This window comes from Lygodium microphyllum, chromosome 5, assembly GCF_053477565.2.
Source record: "Lygodium microphyllum isolate KBCC chromosome 5, Lygodium_microphyllum_v1.1.10, whole genome shotgun sequence".
NCBI lineage: Eukaryota > Viridiplantae > Streptophyta > Polypodiopsida > Schizaeales > Lygodiaceae > Lygodium > Lygodium microphyllum.
In genome coordinates this window covers 50975961-51001104 of record NC_141139.1, presented here as the reverse complement: position 1 = coordinate 51001104, position 25144 = coordinate 50975961, and the positions used below count along the sequence as shown (strand labels likewise).

General features: G+C 43.4%; 1 protein-coding gene across 8 annotated transcripts in view; it reads left to right on the top strand.

Annotated features, from left to right (window-relative positions):
* The first annotated feature begins 1800 nt into the window (after nucleotides 1-1800).
* Nucleotides 1801-25144, top strand: part of LOC148035814 (uncharacterized) — a 153754-nt gene continuing 130410 nt past the window's right edge. For 7 of the 8 annotated variants that reach the window (XM_087677827.1, XM_087677822.1, XM_087677819.1 and 4 more), the window contains exons 1-2: nucleotides 1801-1994; nucleotides 2076-2217. In XM_087677827.1, coding sequence (XP_087533953.1) covers nucleotides 1884-1994; nucleotides 2076-2217 — 253 coding nt within the window. In that variant the 5' untranslated portion in view covers nucleotides 1801-1883. Of the gene's footprint in view, nucleotides 1995-2075; nucleotides 2218-25144 lie in introns of those variants that run through there. The other variant, XM_087677824.1, reaches the window with a different exon arrangement.

The following is a 25144-nucleotide window of genomic DNA, read 5'->3' as shown; positions in this document are numbered from 1 at the left end:
CACACCTCATCTTGCCCATCTCCTCACCCTCTCATGAGAGAGAGAGAGAGAGAGAGAGAGAGAGAGAGAGAGAGAGAGAGAGAGAGAGAGAGAGAGAGAGAGAGAGAGAGAGAGAGAGAGAGAGAGAGAGAGAGAGAGAATTCACATTATCTCTTGATAATAGGCATATATATGTAAAAGTTTCCCATGAAGTGATGATTTGGGTATTTAGAAAGGGTGATGTGGTGTGCAAGGCACAAAAACAATCATGATGCTTATGTATGGAAAATAGTTACTGTGTTAAGGTGTGACTTACAACATGAAACACACTCTATTTTTGTAACACCAAGTGAAATGCGGGCTAGATGCTTAGTACCTAGTTTTCCTTAACGAGAGAAGGATGAGAGCATATAAGAAGCCCTTCATGTGTAAATTGGTCCTCCACGAAAAAATGAGTGTCTCATTTGTTCTCTCAATCCATTAGGGTACTCAATTTGTAATGCATTTTTAGAGGTGAGTTCAAGGTTGGCTATTGATATGGGATCAGAGCACACAATTAGGCATTAGTTTAGCCAATGTGCAAATTCGACTGAAAGTGGCATTCCCTTGATCTTTAAGACATGTGATAGTTACACTTTCATCTCACCCAATCACATTGTAGTTATGTGAGCGAATTCTAATTTAGGATAATTACACACCTATCCATCCAAAAGATGTTATAGCTTTCCATGACCAATCAAATTGTAGAAAAGCACCTTTGAGGTTTTACATTTGTCAGCTTGGTCATGGATGCAAAATCTAACCTATACGACATAATTGTACTTCAATCCACCATAACATCCAGCAAGGTTGACCTATCACCCAAAATAAATGAGCAAATAAGCAACTGATCATAGAGACATGATGTTTTGAGAATAGAACATCTAACCTTTCCTTGACTTAACATCAATGTTAGCAATTCTCCCATTTAGACATGTGTGAAAAGGTTTTGTAGAGTTAGATGGAAAAGGATCCCTATTGCAATTTTGGTCGGTGCCTGAATGTGTACCAATCTTAGATTTTTAGTTTGTCAGAGTATGTAAAAGTAAATCATACATTTTTAAAGAGAGACGTTTTGTTTCATTGGACTAGTGTGTATTGAGCCTTAGGTTGGATTCATACCAGTTCTAATGGATGTAAATTCAAAAGAGGTAGTGCTCATCCTTGGTTTCCCACATGTAGGATCTTGTTTATTTAAAATGGAAGGGTCTTTACAAGTTCATGAGGTGGTTGGCTCATCACAATTTAAAGAGAGTTGGATGTTGCAAGTTATTGGTTCAAGTGCTTTCGGTTAGAAACTTGGCAGATTTCAAGATGCGAATGAGGATAACAGGGACATATTCCCACCATGCTAGGATTCATAACCTTGGTAGGAAGGCTCTAGGAAATTCACAAATTCATATGCTTTGGAGTTTGCACCTAGCTTGCCAGGCCTAAAGCTTTCCCAACCACTAGCAAAAGCATTGTCCAAAAGGGTTTACTTTGGTGGGACTTGCACATGTGAGGACGATTCCAATTTGTCAATCATTTTTTGATTGGCCAATACAACTTTTGAGGGTATGAAAATGATACGTTATGATTGAAAAATTAGCTTGTAGGTGCAAATTTAGTATGTATGGGCTCTCAAGGGGTGTTCAAACTCGCTAGGAGCCACTTCATGGTGGGGATAGGTCCTAGGCTGTGCGTGTCGACTCCAGATGTGTGTGAAACGCCCCCTTAGTAAATTTTCCATAATAGGCAAAATTTAAATTTCAGAAGATGTCTTTCGAAAAGGCCAGTAAATTGCGCACTATGCTCTTGTGCGAAGTCTCTGTGACGAGACACGCTTGAGAGAGAGAGAGAGAGAGGGAGAGAGAGAGAGAGAGATGATGAGACAAGCCTGGTATGGACCTCTCGTGGAGCTTGGGGAACTGGCTGCGCATCTCAACTGTCATGTGCAAGCTGTTGCCTTCCTCGTCCAGTGCCACCCTTCCGAGGCAAGACCCGAGAGCCTCAATAAACATTCAAGTTATGGCGCTTTGTAGCTGTCGTGCCTGACCCCTCTCTCCTTCGTGCAGAAGGTCAAAACTTGCAAAGGGACTGAAGTATTGAGAAGCATTCTGCATGTGGCAGATGGCACTCGCCAGTATCTCAAGGTCTCCCTCTGGAATGTCCAAGCCTGTCATGATTTCTGTGCGGGGGATGTCATCTTTTTGCAAAGTAAGGTCACCTTGCAGACCTAATATGGTTGTTACTTTCCATATCTTGTAATGGCGTCTGAAAGGGAGAAATAAAGACATAAAGAAAGAAAGAAGAAATGATATTTTAACTTTTGCCTTGGTTGCTGCTTTCCACATCTTGTCATGGCTTCTGAAAGAAAGAAGGAAGAAAATGTATACTTCTTGCAAATGGTACAAATGAGATGTGAGAATTTTTTTCCGAACCAGCTCACAGCTTAGGGGCATTGTGGGGTGAAGACAAAGAGATATACGAGTTTTTAAAGGGCCTATAATACCTAAATACACAAAGCTTGATCATGACTACAGTCCAATCTTTTGGGCTTTCTATGTGAAAGTTGCATCCGGTCTTCTATGTGAAAAACTTGGTGAAGTACTTTGTGCCCATTCCTTCTTCCATTCTAGAGCAAGCAAGAGATAAGCTTGGGCTTTCCATGTGAAAGTTGCATCCAGTCTTCTATGTCAGGAACTTGAAGTACTATGTGTCCATCTCCATGAAAGTGTCCTATCTAGTGGCGACTTTGAAAGTATCCTATCTAGTGGTGACTTTTAGAACGGTCCTCACTCACTATGAGCCGCTTTGCACTTACCATCCTTTTTCTTGCATGACTCAGAAGGTGGCAATTGATTAGTTCTTGTTGGGGTAGAACTTTTCTTTAGCTTAAAGGTGGAGGTAGTGCGATGAGGCCTGCCCTCCAATTGGCTATTCTTACTCGCATACATATAGATGTCCTTTAGGGAGTGTAGAGGGTTGTAGAGCACCTCTTTTTGGATGTTGGGGGCATCGGGTTTTGGCTAGGCCACAATAACAAGATGGTTTTAATAGATTTGAGGGGTCTAATTAAATGTGTCTCCTTTTCTCATTTTGAGTGAGCTTAAAAATATACTCTCTCTCTCTCTCTCTCTCTCTCTCTCTCTCAAAGAAATACTCGTGTACAAAATACAAACACAATTGTATGACAAATGCATAGATTGATAAATAGACATAGTTAGGGTTAGGGTTAACATGGAGACAATGAGTACATTAGATAATAAAATTTGAATAATAAATGAATAGATACAATACACAATGCAGCAACCACACTATGCAAGGTGAAAATTGACTCCCAAATTCCATGTGTGGAGGATTGAGGTAGAGAGTATGAGTGGAAGAGTGTATCTTACTTTGACAGATCTCGAAATGTAGTAAGTAGTCTCCATAAGTGTCAGGCAGCAACCAACAAACACAGTAGTAGGATATTGGATCAATTAGATAGGTAGTTGGGAGTTGAAACTTTGCAAACATAAGCAACAGTGATGACATGGTAGTTGTATGGATGCAATAGATTGCGAAACTCAAATTTTGCTAATGTGGCAAGCAAAATGAATCCGAAAAATTGGTGAACATAGCAATAGGGTTGATATGGCAACAGGATGATAGGCTGATGGGTTGTACGATAGCCCCAAGAGTTGTGGAAATAGTAAACATAGGTGTTTCAGTCTAGGACATTAGTCACCAATTGGTGGAAGGCTCTGATATAGCAGTATAAGGTAGGAAGACAAGCGCTAAGTGGTAGACAACAATGGGCATCAACTCTAGTTGATATATCCTTGGCGAATAGGGTATGGATAGATGAGAGAAGGCATTGCAATCTCCAACTAAGATATCCTTTGTGAATGGGGTGTGGACAGATGAGGGAAAACACTTGCAAGTACAAAAACAAGGTTAAGGTTGAGTGGTGGGTAGTTAGATGGCTAGGGTCTCCCAAATTAGGGTTTAGCCTATCACCGCCTCTTATGGGACAGATATTGTGAGAGTGCACAACGGAAGAGAGACACGAATACACAGAGAGAGAGAGAGAGAGAGAGAGAGAGAGAGAGAGAGAGAGAGAGAGAGAGAGAGAGAGAGAGAGAGAGAGAGAGAGAGAGAGAGAGAGAGAGCAGAAGACGAGGGAAGAATACAACACTGATTGAAGAAGAAATGCTAATACTATGACGATGGATTGACTAGTCCTTGTATGCAGCCCAAAGCGTTAGTGAGGGCACTAGATCAGGCTGATGATGATAGCAGTATCAAGCTTGGAGAGTCGAAGTGTGCACGTGCAAAGGGGAAGATTAAAGACTGAAGAGTGTGTGTATGCCAAGTAGGGGGGTGGCTATTAACAGCCATATATGCCCAACTCTAGTCGATTTGTACGAGTGGAGGCCAAAATGTTGGTCGACTAGCAATAAATGTTGATCATAGAGAAAGAAATGCAAGATAAGATAGGGGATATCTCGAAAAAATTTGAGATGACAGAGACAATGTCTGGCAGGTGTAGGCTGATTGTGGAAAGTAGTATGTGGTTTAGGAATGCACATAGGAAGTTGATAAATAAAGAAAATACACCTAAATTGCTAGAGCTCCTATTTCTTCGTTAGACTTTGACAGGGGTTCACAACCAGGAGATGATAAACTAACATGAGTAACACAGGCAGGCTAACACCCCCTCTTAGAACTTGGGAGTGTTTGAAGACCCAAAAACCTCATATGATGAAGCATAGAAGCTTGGGGCAAAGGCTTCATGAAGAGATCTGTTGCATTGTCCTCTATGGGACAATAGGCCACCGCCAACTTGGAATCCATGATCCACTCTCAAGCATAGTGGTATTAAACCTCGGTGAGCTTTGTGCGACCATGAAACACAAGGTTCTTGGCTAGAGATAGAGCACTTTGGTTGTCCAAACGCAACTTCATAGGTCTTGGCGAAGCCAAACCGCCTCTATAGCTATAAAACATAAGGTACGATACTCTGTCTTTGTAGAAGAAAGGGCCATAGTAGGTTGCTTCTTATTGCTCCACGAGATAACTCCGGATCGAAGGAAGAGGGCGTGTAGTGGACCTCTTTGAATCCACATCACTTGCCTAGTCAGAATCACTCCAACCAAAGTGAGTAACCCCCTCTCCATACATGATCCTGTAGGATTGAGTCACTTGTAAATAAGGAAGAACACACAAGGCCGCGCTCTAATGCTCGAGTGGGATTCTTCATGAAAGAAGACAATAGAGGCACAACAAAGAAAATATCCAGCGGAGTGTGAATAAGCTAGATGAGGGAGCCAACAAGACACCTATAACGGGTGGCATCTGTAAGGGGAACTTGGGTTGCCAAAAGCTTGGACTTTGGGTCCATGGGGCATGAAGTAGACCGACAATCGGTCATAGCAAACTCTAAGAGAAGCTCAAAAATGTACCTGTGTTGTGAAGCAAAAATGCATTGTGCCATTTGATAAATCTCCAAACCAAGGAAGAAGTGAAGGATCCCTAGATCTGTCATGTCAAACTTCTATTGCAAAATCACGAGTACGACCAACCTCTTGAGTATGGCTCCTTGTAATGATAAGATCATCCACATACAAGATGAGCAAAACACACTTGTCACTAGCAACTTGGAAGTAGAGGTTGGTGTCATGAGCAGAGCGATGGAAGGCTTTTTGAAGAATGAAGTGATCAATCCTGTGGTACCGAGTTGTGGGAGTTTGCTTTAGGCCATAGAGGGCCTTCCACAATCTGTAGACATGGTTCACCTTCCCTCCATGGCTTGACGCCAAATATCTTGTGCAAGAGCCATCTCAATTGTAGTAGGCTCATGATTATGAAGAATCTGTGACATAAGAGCATAGTCCACACAAAGTGAACTATTCCGTTGGGTCTGTAAGTGAGTTGATTTGCGTAGACCTGTGGGAGAAGCACGAAAGTGAGAGACATTGGAATCTTGCATGAGCTATTAGTACCAATGGGGAATCCTAATAGGCTCGTGTCATCCTACTGTTGCGAGGGAGATTGTATAGCCTTCGGTACTTGAATGCACTTGGCGGAAGTAGGGACTCCCCCTCACCAAGGGAAAGAATTTGTGCCTCATTTGAGCGTCCTTAGAAAACTCCGGAGGGGAGGCAAAAGGGGTGGGAGTATGTGATGAAGTAGAAGTAGTTGCATCCATCAAAGTTGGTAGGAAAGCCAGAATAGAGGATGGAGAAAGAGGAGGGGGAGGAGCTGAAGATGCAGAAGGGGTGCAAAGAGGCAACTAGAAGGGGAGAAATGGAATTGAGGGTGGGGGAGAGTCAGTTGGGAAATCTTGTGGGCAAATGTCTTATACTGATACAAAGACGCAAGCTTTGTCCATGCTTCTAGTGTGGTCTTCAACTTGTGAACATGCACAAGGACAGAATCCTACAAACCCATAAAAAGGAAGGATTGGGCTCAAGAGTTGAGCCGATCCCACAAGGTTGCATGGTCCATAGAAGTTCCTTCTAGGGGATCCTCCTTAGGACGAGGGTAGAACCTGAAACAAGAGGCCAAAGATTGAAGGTGTCGAGTATGCACTCCACCTTACATGACAACAACGAATAGTTCGAACCATCGAGTTTGTCTTCTTTGGGTAATGAAGGTAAGACAAGCACATGTATCAAAGGTATCAAGGACGATATCTTCATTGAGGATAGAGCCTTCTATGAAAGGTGAATAGAAGGGGGACGGGTAGGTGACTTCTCATGTTGACTATAAGTGTGAGAATCGCGTCTCTACTTAGAAGAGTGTCTGGAAAGAAGCTCCTCTTTTGAATCTTCAGAGCTTGTGAACTAGTAAGACATCTTCGAACCTACAATCACCCAAAAAGCTGTGTTTGATAGAGAAACAATTGTTGCTTGCCACCAGGAAGTTGTCAGCTACATAGAAAGCTGTCGCCTGCATCAATATGTTGTCGCCAAGTCTTAGGAAGCTGTCGTCTGCAGCAATATATTGATACCTACACCAGGTAGAGAATACTAGCAAAAACACAAATTTGTGTTTTGATCAAAACTCAAAAGTTGATGTTACCTGATGTCAAAAAGCTACCATTTGGTCCTTGGAGATTGTCGTCTGGCTGCTTGGGGGTGTAAAGAGGCAATAGACCTCCTGTTTGGGAAGTAAACACATGTTGAAAATCTGCTTTTGGAAAATTTGGGCTGCTCATCCACGATGAAAACTTGCTCTTTTGCGAGAAATCTCTAGACAGTGTCCTCACTTAGGCGACGATACCATGTGAGTGTGCAATGGAAGAGAAACACAAACACATGGAGAGAGAGAGAGAGAGAGAGAGAGAGAGAGAGAGAGAGAGAGAGAGAGAGAGAGAGAGAGAGAGAGAGAGAGAGAGAGAGAGAGAGAGAGAGAGAGAGAGAGAGAACGGAGTGCGATGGTGGGAGCGAGATTGGAACCCTACTGTCGGCCCGTCCTTTTTGCACCCGTCGCCGCCATCGCCTGACCCGTCCGCGCTAGTCGTCGTCGCCTGTCCCGTCTGCGCCAGTCGCCGTCGCCTGTCCCGTCCGCGCCAGTCGCCGCCGCCGCCGGACCCGTCTGCGTTGGTCCGCGCCTGTCTGCGCCTGTTCGCGCCTGTCCTCGCCTGTTCGCGCCTGTTTGCGTTCGCTTGGACCCTCCCGCCCTAGTCCGCCCTGGTTCGTGCCCCGTCTAAACCCTGCTCAACGTCGACCTGATCATTTGCGAGTCCTTGCGCGCACGTCTCTGTTGTTTTCCCTGTCCGGCGGTCCCTGCATCTGCATGACGACCTGCCCCGCGATTCCCTGTGTCGGTGCGCCCGCCTAGCCCCTCGTTTGACCCGCCTTGCTGAACCCGCCCTGCTGAACTTGTGACGTCGGCTGACCTGCCTTGCGGACTTGAGACGTCGGCTGACCTGTGACCTGGCTGACCTGCCTTGCGGGCCTACAACGTCTCCCTTGGCTTCGGGCCCTGACAGAGAGAGAGGCCAGTAGTATGGCTGGCCTGGATATGGCTTTTATCGACCAGACGGTGGTTGCCCTTGGTCCTGATTCTGATACAGAGGAGTCGGAGGATATGGTTCCTTGCACGGAGGAGATGCCTTCTGGTTTTGACCTGCCGCCTGCGGGCAAACGCTCCAAGCATACTTCCGACGAGATAATGGGTCCTTCGAAACGTTCCTATGTGCAGGTTGCCTCTGATTCTGTGGATTCCCAGGAGATTGACTGGGAGCATTTGTTGGAATTTGCCAATACTCTGCTCGGTGATTATGTTCAGCATATGAAGCTTTTTCTAACTCGGGAATGGATGAAGTGCTGGAAGCCATGGTGGACCCGAAATCAGTCTTGCGGTCTTTTTCGGTGTTTTATGACCGTGCAGTTATACTTTTCTTCACTGGCCGGATCCCAATGCTTTCCCATATCCGCCAGTGGCTGCACCATTTATTACAAGGGGAATGTGTTGAGGAGATCTTTCTTGGACCCCGCGGCTTTTATGAGGTGCTGCTGAAATCAGAGACACATCGGGCTGAGCTCCTGTCCAAGTTGCCATTGTTCTTTGATCGCCGCTTGGTCCATGTTGTGCCATGGCGCCCTATGGCAGACTTTCAGCTCCTGCTTCAACGTGAATGCCCAGTGTGGGTTGAAGTGGAAAATTGTCCAGCGGTCTATTGGCCATTGTTAAAGGATGCGATGGCAGTTGTGGGAACGGTGTTGGTTCCCCCAAGCCTAAGGGCTATGAATCGAAACCGTTTATGCATGTTATGGGACACGGCCAGGAAAAGGCCTGCGTGGCTTCGTCTCAATTGCTCTGGCATGCATCCTTTGCACTTTCGCTTGAAATGGGGCAACTTTGCAAGACACTGCTTTTCGTGTGGAAAATTGGGGCATTTTATGGCCGAATGCTCAGAGAGACAACCATCTTCAGATGATGCGCATGTTGTGCTACCTAAGGATGACATGGTGCTTGATGCTCCGGCACAGGAGGCCCCCCAGCCACCTAATGTTGTGGATAAAGGTAACAATAGGTCCTGGGTTTGGATTCCCGTAGCAATGACTGGCTCGAGGCACGTCCCAAAAAAGGGTAAAAGGTGGATGCAGGGCTGGCAGATTCTGGGCCTAATATTTCACAGGATTCCGTACGCATGTATATGCACAGGAAAGAAATGTTCTCTTCACAGCATGCTGTGCGTACTATGGTTCCTTCTGCCCCCTGTACTCAGTCTACAAGGAAAGTCTATACAGACGGTCCAAAGGGCCCACCTGCTAAGCTGGTGTTTGATACTAGAGGTAATGTGATTACACCTTGGGATCGTTGTTATCCCTGTTCCACTCCCAAGGCAGTGGATATTCCATCTACCTCTAAAGCGGGCCGCCAGAATTCGTTTGCAGTGTTAGCTGATTTTCTGGATGAAGGTGTCCTGGACGCTCTCGCGGAAAAGGTGAAATCGAGGTAACAGGTGCCTCGTTCCTGATTCTCTTTTTTGAAGATATATGAAGATAGTCACGTGGAATGTGCGAGGCATTTGTTCTCGTCATAAACAACATGCCATGTGGACTGTCTTGCATGAGAACCAGTGGGATGTCTTGTGTGCGGTTGAGCACAAGAGTCACGGGGAAGCAGGAAAAGTTGTGGATTGCCATGGGTTTCACCTGTTTTATGCAGGGACACATGCTATGCACTATTCGGGCGTGCTTATGATTGTCCATGAGAAATACCAGCCTGTTTTTATTAAAAATGATGTACAGGGCCGCTTTGTGGTAATCGAAGTTTTACTTGAAGGAGAGATTTTATGGTTGTTGGGCCTCTATGCTCCGAATGACCTTGCATCCCGACGGGATCTTTGGAAGACTTTGCAGAGCTCCATGTCCCTTGGCAGAAGGGGTTTTTTGATGGGGGATTTCAATATGTGTGTTGACTCTTCTCAGTCCACTTTAGGGCATTCGGTAATGGATGCTCCGGAAAGGCGGGTATGGAATGCCTTTGCTCTTCACGTACTTAAGCAAGATCTCTGGTCTTGGCTCCGCCCTTCTTCTTCAGGGTTTACTTTTCATTCTGCACAATATGCAACTACCTAGTCGCGGTTGGACCGAATGTATATCATGTAGGGGGATGATTTTCTTCCCGAGATGCTGGAAATGAAAGTCTTGCAGCAATATGCCTTGTCGGACCATTTCCCTCTCCAGCTTGAGATGCTTGCACAACCTATTGCACCTTTTATGCAGTTGCTGGATAGACTCCCTTTATGTTTTCAACTTGTCTTATTTGAAGCATCCAATCTTTCAAGGCTATATGCAGCAATTGATTGAGAGGTTTGTATTGGACTTCGCCTTTGAGGGCTTGGCTTCCTTTGCACGGCTGCTCTCTAATGTGCAGCGGGTTGCTCGGCAGTATGGGATCCATCATGCCTCTATTTGTTGGCGGCGTCGACACGCAGTGGAGGACTTACTGGCTTTGGTCTGTTTGCTGCTGGTAGACACCCCAAATGATGAATTTCTGCTGTCACTGACGATGCGTTTGGCTGATCTTATTCAAGTATTTCAGTTGAAATCTTATCAGCAAGCCAAACTGCACAACTTGACTGACACATTGCAAGATAGTGCTTGTCAGACTCATAAGTTCTTTCGCGCCTTGCATGCTTCTCCTGCTCGAGAAAATATGACTAGACTTCAGGATTCAGAAGGTCGCATGGTACACTGATCCGCAGACCATTGTCAATATGTGCAGAAATTATGTTATGGATCTTCTTGGTTCTTCTCCGTCGCCTTCTAACTAGGTTACGCATGCACGCTCGGTCTTCTATGATCTGGTCCGCCAGCAGGTTCCACTTGATATGCAAACTACTTTGGAGGCAGATATTTGCGAGGAGGAGGTTATGGATGTTTTGTTACACCTGCCTAAGGATAAAAGTCTTGGTTGGGATGGTCTCACCAATGAATTCTTTGAGAGCTCGGCCACCCAACTGGTGAAGCCATTGGCGGCTATGTTTCAGTAGGTTTGGGAAACAGGGGTCATGCCTTCCTCATGGAAAGAAGGCCTTATCAAACTGCTTGCAAAGGTCCCTTCATCGTCGATGTTGCAACACTGGAGACCAATTTCTTTGATGGGTTCGATGTATAAAATCTTTTCCAAAGTGCTGGCGAATCGACTTCACAAGCACCTTCCAGCTATTGTGCATCCTCTTCAATATGGTTTCATTAAGGACCGCAACATTCTGCATAATATCTTAAATGTGCAAATGGCTATTGACTATGTGAGGCACTCTAGTCAGGAAGTGGTATTGATTCAATTGGATCTGGAAAAGGCTTTTGACTATTTAGATTGGTCTTTCATTGCAGAACTTATGTCTGCCATGGATTTTGGTACTCGGATGTCCCGATTGATCTACACCATTAGCGTTGTGGCTTCTTCACGCGTTATGCTCAATGGTGGGGTTACAGAGCCATTTGTCCTTGCACCCTCGGTGAGACAGGGTTGCGCTTTGAGTCCTCTCTTCTTTGCCTTGGCGGCTCACCCGGTTCTTTCAATGTTATCTTCAATGGGGGCTTTTGTGCAGCTGGCCGGATTGTCTCTTCCTTTGGGACAGCACTTCATTAGTCAATCTCTGGCTGATGATAGCTTTACGATTTTGCGTGCGGACAAGGACAACATTCGCAAGGCATTAGATGTTTGGACGCTCTTTGGCCATGCTTCTGGTCTTCGCATCAATGCCTTCAAATCAGCCATTCTCAGTTGCACGGAGTCTGATTTACAGTCATTGGGCTGGCAGGGTCAGGTTGTTTCCTGTGGCTCCATTCTCAGGTAACTTGGATACCCATTGGGGGTTGATGTTCGGCCAAAGGAACTACTGGAGTGGATTTCACAGAAATTGGCAGCTAAGTTTATGTATTGGAAGTTGCAAGCATGGCCATTCCATGTCCGCCTCAAAGTGGCTCAGACAATTATGCTGCCAATGCTCACATATTCTTAGCCATTGATGCCGTGGACTCCTACTACTTTGAAGGCTCTCACTCGCCCCATTCGTTTCATGTTATGGAAGAAGGATTCATTGCATGTAGGTATTTCGTGGATTTCATGGGCACATACATGTACCCCCAAACGCCTGGGTGGTGGAGCTATTTTGGATGTTGAAACTCATATGCTGGCTCTTGTTGGTCTCTTTTTCGCACTGTGTGTATGGATCACCACCCGTGGACCATTATAGCCCGTTATTTTCTTGAGGACAGCGGGCTTTGGCATGGTAATACATGTCTTCGGTGCTCCTGGTGGCATGTCCTTAATGCACACTCTCGATTTTCCAGTCCCTCCTCCTCTCTGTTATTTTGGTCGGCTCCTGGAAAGTGGTGCTCCAAAAGGCGCGCTGGCATCCAATGGGGGACCGCTTGCATACTAACTCCTTTCAACTGAAATTGTTGGCAGTTTCGAGATTACTTTCATGGGAAGACAAACATGAGCTTAGACCAAGATTTAATCGCATGGCCCGCTTGGGTGTGACTTTAGTTGTGCGGATGCCACCCTTGCCACTCGTAATGTCTTCGCATCCTTTTGTACTGCCAGGAGATTGTTCAGGATCCCGTGCGGATACTGTGATTTATGGGAACAGCTTTTGTCGGTGCTTCGGGGTAGGCAACCCTTTCCTGCCCTGGCGGTGGATCGTACTTGGCAGGACTGGGACCTTGCAGGCCGGTTGAGCCTCGAAAAGGCCTCTGCTAATCAGATGTATCATCTTCTCATTAAAGATCATCAATGGCTGGGTGTGAAAGCTAATACTGTATGGGGATTGCGGAAATCTCAGTCATGGTGGAAGGCAACTGTGATGGAGGGCTGGTTGAATAAGACACCTTTCAAATGCAAGGTCTTTCTTTTGCGGGTGATGATTGGTGGTCTTTCTCTTGCCTCGGCCCTTTCCAAGCGGAGAATCTCGAACAACAATTGTTTCTTTCTGTACCACTACTGTGGAATCGGCCCGACACCGGTTTATTTCTTGCCCCCTCGCCAAGAATATTTGGTCACTCTTGTCACAAGTTTGGCGCGCAGTGGTGGGGTCCTCACTAACCCCTTTTGATTGGGTTTTTGTGCGCCCAAAATACCCCACACCGCCATAGTTGCATATAAAGATCTTATTCCACTTTTTTAGATACTGGGGATGCTAGCACATTTGGACCACACGGAATGCTTTTCTTTTTGATTCGGCCTCTAATGTACGGAGACACATTCCTCGGCTTAAAGGTCTCTTGCATTGGCAGATAGATCTCATTCGGCACTCGGACTTGCTCCCTCGGGAGGACTTGCTTTCCTGGCATAGGGCAATTTCCTTTGGGTCTTTGCCATGACTTGTGGAACTTTTTCGTGGCTTAATTCTGGGATTTTACACATGTTGGCCTAGGGCCCTCGTGTAGCTTACTTGTACATTTTTTTTGTAATTAATACAATTACCTTTTACGAAAAAAAAAGAGAGTTACGAAAAGAGAGAGAGAGAGAGAGTGGAAGATGAGGGAAGAATACTACATTGACTGAAGAAGAATGTTGATACAATGATGATGGATTGATTAGTCCTTGCATGCAAGCCAAAGCGTTAGTGAGGGCACCAGAACAAGTTGATGACGATGGCAGCACCAAGCACAGAGAGTTGGAGTGTGCACTTGGAAAGGGGAAGATTGAAGAGTTTGTTTATGCCAAGTGGGGGGGACCGGCTATACATAGCCATAAATGCCCAAATCTGGCCGACCTATATCAATGGAGGCCAAAAATGCTGGCCGACCAGCACTAAATGCTAGTCACAGAGATAGAAATGCCAAAAAATATAGGGGACACCCCGAAAAAATCCCATTTGACAAAGACAATGTTTGGTAGGTGTAGGCAAACTGTGGAAAGCGGTAACTGGCCTAGGAATGCACACAAGAAGCCAACAAATAAAGACAATGCACTTTAACTACCAGAGCTCCTATGTCTCCGTCAGACTTTGATAGGAGCTCACAACCAGGAGATGACAGACTAATATGACTAAGAGAGGAAGGCTAATAGTCACTCTCTAGGATTGCGCTTCTTTTAATGAAAGTTTTCGTAATTTGATTAATTAAGCTTGTTTCGGGGCTGTTTCTTTTAATGAAAGGTTTCGTAATTTGATTGATTAAGCTTTTTTTGGGGCTGTTTTAAGTGACTAATCAAGGTGTAATGTATTTTTAGCTCAATTCCCCCTATGAAGCCCAAAGTTGGAATCAAAAAGGAATTGTACTAGCTGTTAGCCCATAACATCTCCTTTTTCCCATTGGCATTGACATCTTGGGGAGAGGAGGTGTTGATAAATCACTTCTTTAGGTTATACACTTCATTTAGGGTTTCACATTGATAGCCCAAAGAGGGCTCGTGTTCACATTTTGGTCATTTTTTTTCAGTGGGCACCCAAATAGTGGTGTGCCACCCTAGATAGGTTATGCCTATAAATAGGTAGTCATTCATTCTTACACTACTTAGTCATTCTTCACCCTTCTTTCTTTGTCATTTTGACACTCTTTCCTTCTTCCTCTTGCCTCTCCATTGCTCTCATATCCCTTTGGGCAGACATTGTGGTTCTTGGTGGACATCTATCTCTCTCCTTGAGCATGGCGACCTCTCTCAACTTGGCGCCATCTTAGGCCAGCCTGCCATCTGTGTTTGGTTGCCTGGAGGATTCCCCACATCTTGGTGACAGCCTTCATAACTTGGCGATAGCCTTTTGTCAAAAGTGGAGCAGTCAATGGAAGTGTAAACATACGCTGTAATAAACTGCTGAAACACAAGACAAAAGAGAAAGGGAAAGAAAGAACACAATACGGATGAGAACTTAGATGTGTGCTCGGGAAATGGAATCCATATATCCAACACGAGACAGTCGCATACAATAGTGAATCACTGGCTGCATGGGCACTGGCATTGGCTCCTCTTCCTAGCAGAAGATCCACAAGTGATGATGAGTGACTGATTGACTGAGGAGGAAGAGCCCGAATAAATATGACAAAAATATATCCTCAATATGATCAAGTCGGCCAGCATTTAATGCCGTTCGGCCAGCAATAAATGCTCAAAATGACCATAAAATGACATAAATAAAAATGCCTAAATATCCTAAATAATGTCCCAGCCTCTACATTCACAGACTCACACATGAGCTATCATATCTGCTAACACCCTCTCTCAGATCATGGGTGATTTGATACAATACAAGGATACAATGATAATGAATCATAAACCATACAACATAGAACGACCAAGTAGAACCATGGATACCCAAGGAGTGGGTGATCAAGCCACCATCGAGGTGCCTTGGAGAGAACCTAATGTCGATGTTGATTGTACTAGCTCTTGAAAATAGAGAAGATCATAGCATATCTTTGTGGTTGTCCCAATGTCTCTTAGTAGCATACATGACCATCTTGTCAAAAATGCCTCTGGAACATAGTACATACGTGACCATGGATTTCCCGCCTTTGGCCAGACTGCCAAAGTGTCCCCTAATGTGAGCTTAAGATTAGGAGCCAAGCCTGCTCTCTATCAAATAACTAGCACATTATGAACCTAGATGTCAATCCTAGCTCCAGGATTTGAATTTGCTAGATTTCAATCGATGCGTCACGGAAGTCCCTCTCTGGATCCTATGCATGTGTATAGAAATATAGATGACGCACAGCTGCCCCATCTCACCACCCTCTCACACTTCCTCTCTGGCAGTGGAGAGTCGTGAGGGATGACCTCATCACCACCACTAGAAAGCAGTTGAGGAAGGGGCCACCAAGCCCTTTCCACGATCTGAAGAAGAGGATTTCTTCCGCGCCTTGGACTTCACCTTGGTCGGAGGATCGGAGTTGGAGTCTGAGGTAGATGATGACTCGTCGGAGGAGTCTGCATCCTACTTCGTTTTTTGCTCCTTTTTCTTCTTGGAAGTTGCTAACTCTTTGTGGTCCTTCCGTAAATGACCTTTCTTCCCATAGTAGTAACATTGGGTCTTCGACTTTTTCTTCGAACCCCTCTTTGAAGCTATAAGAGCCTCACTAGAACCTGATGAAAGCCTCCCGTATAGCCACTTCTCTATAAACCAAGCTTTCATCACAACACTCCATGTAAGATAATCAAGTCCATGTAACTTATCATCGGTGGATGTGCACGGAGGAGCCATTTGTAGAGGATTTAGAAGAGAAGTAGAGAAAAGAAGGTATTTGGAGAGGGAACACAGCCAAACCACAAGAACAGAGTGCAGAAAATGAGAGTTCACATGTATATTCACCAAAATCTAACCATAACAAGAAGAAAACTGTTGTGAAAAGTCAAAAAATCAGCTAGAAATTGGCTGAAACAGCAAAAATGACCTGATAATGTAATCATCCAGCCAAGACGAGATGGAGAAACACCAAAATGCAGGCTGGAATTGACACGTAGTAGAGGGGCTAACACAGGCTGTATGGATGCTGATGTTAGCAAAAACGCAGGTTAAACAAGGTCACTTGGTTGGAGCAGCAGTCGCCTGATCAACAATGATCAAAACAGTCTTGAAATTAGCAAAGAAAATACAATAGGAGCACAGATCTTGAAATTTGATATCATGTCAAAAGTGGAGCAGTCAATGGAAGCGCAAACATATGTTGTAATAAATTGCTGAAGCACAAGACAAAAGAGAAAGGGAAAGAAAGAACACAATACAAATGAGAACTCAGATGTATGCTTGGGAAATGGAATCCATATATCCAACACAAGATAGTTGCATACAATAGTGAATCATTGGCTGCGTGGGCATTGGCATTGGTCCCTCTCCCCAGCGATGATGAGTGACTGATTGACTGAGGAGGAAGAGCTTGAATAAATAGGACAAAAATATGTCCTCAATATGATCAGGTCAGCCAGCATTTAATGTCGGTTGGCTAGCATAAATGCTCAATATGACCATAAAATGACATAAATAAAAATACCTAAATATCTTAAATAATGTCCCTAGCCTCTGCATGCACAGACTCACACATGAGCTAACATATCTGCCAACAGCTTCTCACCCGTAGTGTCAGCCTTCCCACCCCAAGTATTTTTGTTTCGCAGCCTAGGAGATCTTTCATCATTTGGTGTCATCATTTGGTACTTGACGTTAGTATCTAGGCTGCTTTTCTTGCGTTTGACAGCTCCGACACACTCGGGGATTTGGATTTTGTTGCCCAGGCCACTCCTCTACATCTGAGGACTGCGGTTCGCTCCCTCGATAGCTGATGATCATCTTCATCTTGGACGACATTAGAGGCAATCTCCCTTTGCTTTCATCTATCCTTTGTGCTTCATCACATATCCTCCTATAGATTTCTTCGTCACTGACACTCGATGGTGGTTAGGTTAGCTCGTCTGTTTTGTGATGCGTTAGGTTTGACCATCCCTTTATTCTCCCTTAGGGGCATAGATTACTCAATAGGGTTAAAATTGATTGAAAACCCACACTTAATATTAAATCAAATCAAAGGATAAAACTTAAAGCCCTTAAAAAAGAAAGAAAAAAGAAAGAGCAATGTCCAAATTTCAATGTGGTTCCATCTGCCTTTGTAGGTCTTGGTAGGCCATTGGGTAGTTGACAACCACTGTTTGTTTGATACCTTGGCCTCTTTGGAGTGATCACTTGGGTTCCCTTTGTAACATAACCATTACCTTTGTAGTCTTGGTAGGTCACAGGGCAATAGACATAGCCATCGGGGGGGAATACCATTTTCTGCCTCCTATCCTCCCTTTATAGGTGTAGTACACCAATGCTATGAGTTCTCCATAGATAGATGGAGAGACCGTTGGGTGCTACCTTACCACATTGGGGATACACCAATGCTATGACTCCTTGTGGCCTCTCACCATTTTGACAACATACGTTCTACATTGGCTATTAGATTTTCGTGCTTAAGGAAATAAGACACGTCCAATGAGCACTAAGCTCTTATGAGCAAACAGAGCCTCTAAGACCTCAGGAGGCGATAAGCCCTCTTGGAGAACATTGCAATGCACTATGGTGGTTTCCCGTACCTATTTCTGGGTTTAGTGGGTTCCACGACCTGTGATTTTGTGGTTCACTCCACCAAGAGATCATGGTTGCTCAAATCCTTCTACTCCTTCAGCTCCCAATGTGCTCCATTGAGGGATATAGGTTGTTGCCCGCTTGTGGCTCCTCACGAGCTACATCTTACCTGAGAGGCCACTTTTGGGAGCTATCTAGGGTTTGTGAAAAAATACCCTAACACAGAAACATAAATGAAAGTGTACGACAAAACATAAACTCAAAAGAACAGATTTAGGGTTAGGGTAACTCAAAGACTATGAACATAGTGGAATCTCAATGAAAGATTGAATATTGAATATACAATGCTTATGCAGCAAACAACCCATGTAGGAATGAAAACTGTACCCCGAATTCTTGTGTCTCAAGAACCGAGGCAGAGGTGCTTAGTGGGAGAGTGTTGACGGATCCTAAAACATAGGAAAGACAACCTTTGAGAGTCGAACACCAGCAAATTAAGCTATGGAAGTTGGATTTGATGTAGACAGGCAAGGAGGAGAGAGAATGATTGAAAATGCAAGTACATCAGGAGAGAGAAAAACTGGGCGATAGATGAAAACTGAAAACGCAAATGTTAATGTGGTCATCCTAGCCGACAAGCGATAGCAAAAACAGCAAGGAAACAATGTTTGGATGGTCGTGAGTAGTAGGAAGTGGTTCAGAAGCAGTTATCAAGTGTGGAGAGGGGTCACCAGGTAGCTAATGCAACAACTGTGTGGTTGAATCAGCAACCGAAAGGTGAGAGAACAGTAGGGTGGAGGTTGGAAACAGATGCTAGACTAATATAGATAGCAATGGGCAGCTTCGCATGAGATGTCCTCCACGAACAGGGTGTGGGTAGTGAAGCTAGAGGGCTTTTGCAAAAACGAAATTGAGATTGAATGCAAGGTAGTATGCCTATTTATAGAAAGTTTTGGGACCTCGTATTGCACACCATTTTAAAACTCTCTCAAATTGCACACCGTTTTAGGGTTTTGATTAATTAAGTATTTTTGGGTCTGTTTAAGTGGCTAATTTTTCATATAATGCTTATGTTAGCTCAACACCTTCTCTTAGGCCCCAAAATTGAGCTAGAAAAGGGGGACCAAAATTTTAAGGGTTGTTTTCATGTGTTTTTATCCCAAGGTGTCCCACCCCAAAGTAGCTAGGGCATTGGACAAAGGGTGCATGGTAGTTGGCCAATGGCTTACCAAGACTATAGAGGCGATGGTTATCTTACCAAGGGAGTCCAAGTGGTCACCCCAAAGAGGGCAAGGCATCGGACAAAGGATGCGTATTGGTCGCCCAATGGCCTACCAAGTCTTGCAAAGGCGAATGGAATCATAGTGAACCTTTTTTTTGTGGGGGTTGGTTTGATAATGATTGTTTCAAATAAAGAGAAGATGGTGGTCGATTAAGTAATGGACGGGATACTAGTGGCTTGACCCAAAGACTTTCACAAAATAAAGAGAAGATGGTGGTCGATTAAGTAATGGACGGGATACTAGTGGCTTGACCCAAAGACTTTCACAAAATGAATAGGCTATCCCTACCACTACTGGATGTCAATGATGAAGGAATAGACTAATGGAGTGTGTATTAAATATGGAGAGTATATGGAGAGACAAAAAAGATGCGTGGAAAGCAAGCTAGCAAGGCTAAGCAAGCAAAGGAGATTGCCTTGGAGATTGCCATGTGTCATGAGGACATGTATTTTTGAAACCTCAACGTGTGAATTAATTTTTAATGACATGGTTAGGTGAATGTTGCACATGTGAGGTGTAACTAGGGTTAGAGTAAATTTACAAGCCCAAGACCCGAGGAAATCACGGGATGTATGTAGACGAGTATGAGTTTCATCCACGCACTGGAACTATACTTTTGCATCAACTTAAGATAAATTTGACATGAATTTTGCCTCAATTTTGAGACAAAATTTTTGATTAGTTTCAGCTGAGTTTTTGATCAACTTAAGAACCATTTATGGTTACTTTTGGGATTAGTTTTTCATCAATTTTTGCATTGATTTTTGGTCAGTTTTTGCAATGAGTTTGTGATCAATTTCGGGTCACATTTGTAGCAATTTGTGATCAGTTCTCAGATCGGCAAGTGATCAGTTTATGATTAGATTATGCTCAGTTCTTGTCACAACTCTATAGAAACAGAATTTGTATCCTTTTTCATTAATTTATCTATATAATGATTTATTAAATTTATTTCCTTTGCACTAGTTAGATATAAAGAAAAGTGCATTGGAGCTGGCCACTGATGAGTGGTCACAGGTTATGGTGGACCCACACGGTGGGTTAGAGAAAAGATAGTTCACACTTCCACCTATATGACCCGACTGGGCGCCTGTGACTAGAACTCACGCATATCAGGGTTAGACTCGCACATAGAAAGGATTGATGCCTTGAAGTGTGGGCTAGATCCACCAGAACAGACAGTTACAATCAACAAGATGGCATGATCATGAAATGCTTGTATAATGTGCATGTGTGGGCTGAAAGCTTGAAATGCACATTTATTTGCATAGGGGAGTCACATGAAGATTCGGATACCATTTTTGCGATGTACACGGAAAAAGCTTTCATATGATACCCATATTGGGGGGGTCCCTAAATTCTAGGAGATCCCTAAATTTTAGGAGGTCCCTAAATTTTAGGAGCCTCGAATTAGCCTAAAAATGCTAGTCCTAAAAAATAGGGATGTCATTCTAAAAATAGTAAGTTCTGTACTCTGACTGTGCTTACTAAATTTGGTTGTTTCTATTCTTGACAGTATTCAACCCAAAAAGGAAGGCCATAAAGAAGAGACAAGTGTCAAGACACTTGTCACACAAGTTTCCAAGTGTCCCACCACTTGTCACATCTCATGACATGTGGCTGGACACTTGTCTTGTGCTACTCCACTTTTCCCTTTTGTACTAGCTCTCCCCTCTCCTATAAATAAGAGCTCGTTTTTCTTCATTGAGCATCATTTTTCTTTGCTGTAAACTCATGTACAGCACCCACAGATAGCCAGAAACTGGCCCCATCCATCACCATCATCATCCCCCACTTCTCCATTATCAAATTCCTCCATATTCCCTCTTCTATCACTGTTGTTTTACAAGACAGCAAGCCTGTAAATTCATTACAGCACTTCCTTCTTGAGCTCTTTTTTCCATTTTAGCTACAAGAAGCAAGCTCTATCCCTGTACTGTTGATCAACGATGGAGAAAGGCTGAATTCCCCTTTTTCTTCTCTCATACTGTAAAGAAATCAGTTCTTATCATTGCATAATAGATAATGCATGTGTGTTTGTACATCTTTGCATGATCTTGTGAGAGTGAGAATTACTTCTTCTCACTCTCAGGTTGATTGTAACTGAGCTCTTCCCTAAGGGACTTGGGTTGAGCAGAAATACATTCATTCGGGGGGGGTTGCCCATCTTCAACCCTCAATCTTGTCTCCATTACTTGTACATTTTTATGGCTGTAATTTTGTGAGTAATTTTCATTTTCAGCTTTAAGTGTTCATTCTATTTTATATTAAATCTCGAAAACAAGCAAATATCATAATTGTTAAGCATACTACGTTGTTCGGGGCGTTTACAGTTCTCAATGGTTTACATTTGGTTCCATGGACAAAAGCATATGTTATGTTGCCATTGATGTTTTAGCCATGGTTTATGCTATGCTATGGTTTGGTTTTGCCACATGAGTTGAGCTCATGAGAAATAGACATGTCACATGATAATTTGGTAATGTTTTTTGAGATTCTTTGAGTCTTATGTTATGTTATGATTGGCTGGTAATTTTTAGCATGTGTTGGGCATATGGAATGGTTGAGCAATAGTACGCAATGTTGTGGTAACTATGATGCCCTGTGAAAATTCCAGTTTATACTATTTTGCTTTTGAAGCATTTGGTAGTGCAATCGAGGACGATTGCTAGGATTTTAAGGGAGAGGGATATCATGAGGATATGCATTTTTGAAACCTCACTTAACATGTGGATTAATTTTTAATCACATGGTTAAGTGAATGTTGCACATGTGAGGTGTAATTGGGGTTAGAGTAAATATATGAGCCCAAGACCCAAGGAAATCATGGGATATCAAAGGCAAAAGTTGCTATAAGTTATGTTGCACAAGTACTTGGTAGTATTTGGTGCTAGTTGTTGACATAGGTCATTCATTTGGCCATAAGTGCCAGTTGGTGATACTAGAGGAAGTGGCGTTAATGGTACTTAACGCCAATCTAACGGTCAAAGATGGCACAAAGACACTTGGGAATGGAAGTTGCCTAGCCAATTTAATTATTGGCCAATTAGATTATTTTTTAGGGCATTGAAATAATTATTAGATTAATTTTCTGTATTTAAAGACTAAAAATTAATATTTAATTATGGATAATGCTAGAAAAATCATTTGGGAAGGCAGATGCTTGTTAAAAATATCCATGCAAGACTGAAAAACGTCTTTAGAGGCTAGAGAGAGACATTTTTGTATATTTAGCTTGCAAGAGAGGGGGAGGAGATGTTGCTGGTCTGATTTTTAGCCATTGGAGGATCTTTTGAGGCAGCTAGGGGTAGGAGAAAACCAATCAACAATAGGTCTACAGGCTGTTGAGATAGGGCTAACAATAGTAAATGACTAAGTTCTTTGCATCTACAAGCTATTGAGATAGGGCAGTAGTAGTAAATGATAGATTTTCTTCAATTCTTCGCAAAGAAAGTCTAAATTTTCTCTCTCCTCAGCATTCTCTCTTATCTCCCAGCCTTTCTATAGGCTTGTTTCGAAGATTACAGCGTTGAGATCACCAGAGACTGAGAATTTTCAGATTTCTTTATTGTAAACTCTATTTTGCAGCAGAAATTAGGGTTTAGCAGCAGCCTCGGGAAGTGTGCCAGAAATTGGAAGCTCCAAGACTTGGATTCAATAGGGCTGAAGCTGTTTTCAGTCAAATTCAAGTGGAGGGACCAACAAATCAATGAATTTGGGGCATTTTCCATCTCCATTGAAGCAAGTAAAGACTAATTAACTATCCGAATCAAGGGGCAAATCAGATTGAAGACTTGCTGGTCATTTTGGACAGCAAGGGGAGTTGGAATACGGAAAGGGATTGGGAGAATCCCATTGTACATCAACTTCTTCTTCAATTAAGTTAAATAAATACCAAAAGGGGTGCTAATTTTGGGGCCAACAAGGTGTCCAATGTCCAAGATTATATGGTAAAGTGTATAATTCAGTTTTTTGAATTTGTTAATTGCTGTAAATAGTGCTTAATCAGGTTATTTACTACCCTATCTGAGGAGAAAGTTTGGTTTCACCATGTGCAATGCGGCGAATATGGTGGATCTAGAGTCAACCACTTAGAAAAACCAAAAAGGGATAAATGCGCACAGATGCATATTTATAGAATAGAATGCCAATGCAGTGGAGTCATGCAAGAGGCAATGTAGGTGTGATCATACTCATGCAAATGTTGGGGGTAAAAGTTTGCTTGCCATCTCATGCTTTTCTTGTATGGGGAATGGTCCCTTACCCTTGTATCAAACTCTGCACAAAGAACTTAGAAGCATAGAGATGCTTAGGAAATGGAATCCATATATCAAGACATGAGATGGTACAAGATCCAATGTGAGTCATTGGTTGTTAGGGCACCAACATTGGCTCCCTCTCTCCACTAGAACTTGAAGGAGGTGAATGATAGATGACGATACATATGATTGTGGAGGAGTGCCAATATATAGGACAAATCAATGCCATAAATGATGTTAAGTTGGCCAGAAATAAATGCTCCAAACGCTATATAAATGACACATATAATATGCCTAAACTATCTAGAATGTGCCTAGCCCTCCCTGACATTCATAGACTCACACATGAATTGACATATCTACTAACACCCTTTGTTAGATCACGGGTTATTTGGTAGAATATAATGATACAATGATAAGAATCCATCAAAGTCCATACAACAATAAACACTAGAAAAGGACCATGGATATCCAAGTAGGGAGTGGCTAGCCCATCACCAAGATGTCTCGTAGAGAATTTGATGTCAATATCGATGGTAGCAGCTCTTGAAAACAAAGAAGAAGCATAGCAGCTCTGAATATCTATCAACAATGGATCGTAGTTGCATATAAGACCATCTTGTCAAAAATGCCTTTGAACATATGGACCATGGATTCCTTGTCTTTGTCAAGACTGCCAACGTGTCCCCTCATGTGAGCACAAGACTAGGAGCCAATCTGGCTCGTCATGAATGTGGATGTCAATGCCAGCTCCAAGATTTGAATCTTTTGTCAATGTGTTAGGGACGTTCCGCTTTGGAACCTGTGTGCTTGTATACCTGTATAGATAAGGCATAGCTGCCCCACGTCAACACCCTCTTACACTTCCTCTTTGGCATTGGAGAGCTGAAAGGGATGACTACATCACCTGCACTAGTAACTTGGAAGGGAGGTCCTTGCAGCCAGTGTCGAGGCCATATACGTGGAGCCTAAAACTAGACTTGGAGATGAGGAAGACTCGTTGAGAGAGTTGTCACCCTTTGTCATTGTACGGTCTTGCTTCTGTCGTAAAGTTGCTAATGTCTTGCATTCCTTTTGGAGATGGCCCTTCTTGCCACAATAGTAGCAGTGAGATTTCTTCTATCGTATGGCACCCCTCTTTGAAACTGGAACATTTGAAGCACCAACATATAGCATGTGCACCGAATCTTGAATCTCATAGCATGTGCACCGAATCCTGAATCTCAAGTATACAACATAACACTCGTAGATGAGTAAAGAGTGTTTGCATGCACACCATTAGGAGATGTTGGAGGAGCCATAATGAAGGGGATATAGAGAAGATGAAGAAAGACAAGGGATCTTCAAGCAGAAAAGTATGCCAAAAATACAGACTCACAAGGATTGTAGGAGTTCAAAGCAGTAAGAAAGCACATAGAGAAAAGATCATTAGTAACCAAAGTGTAGTGATGAGAACACGATAGCCGGATGCACATGAACCCTCTCTAAAGTCGAGTAGTGTGAAAAGATAGACCAAAAACAACTAGAGCTAGCTTGAAATACTGTCACCCAGCCTTGCATAAGCACAATTAGATGAAAACGTGGAGGCTGAA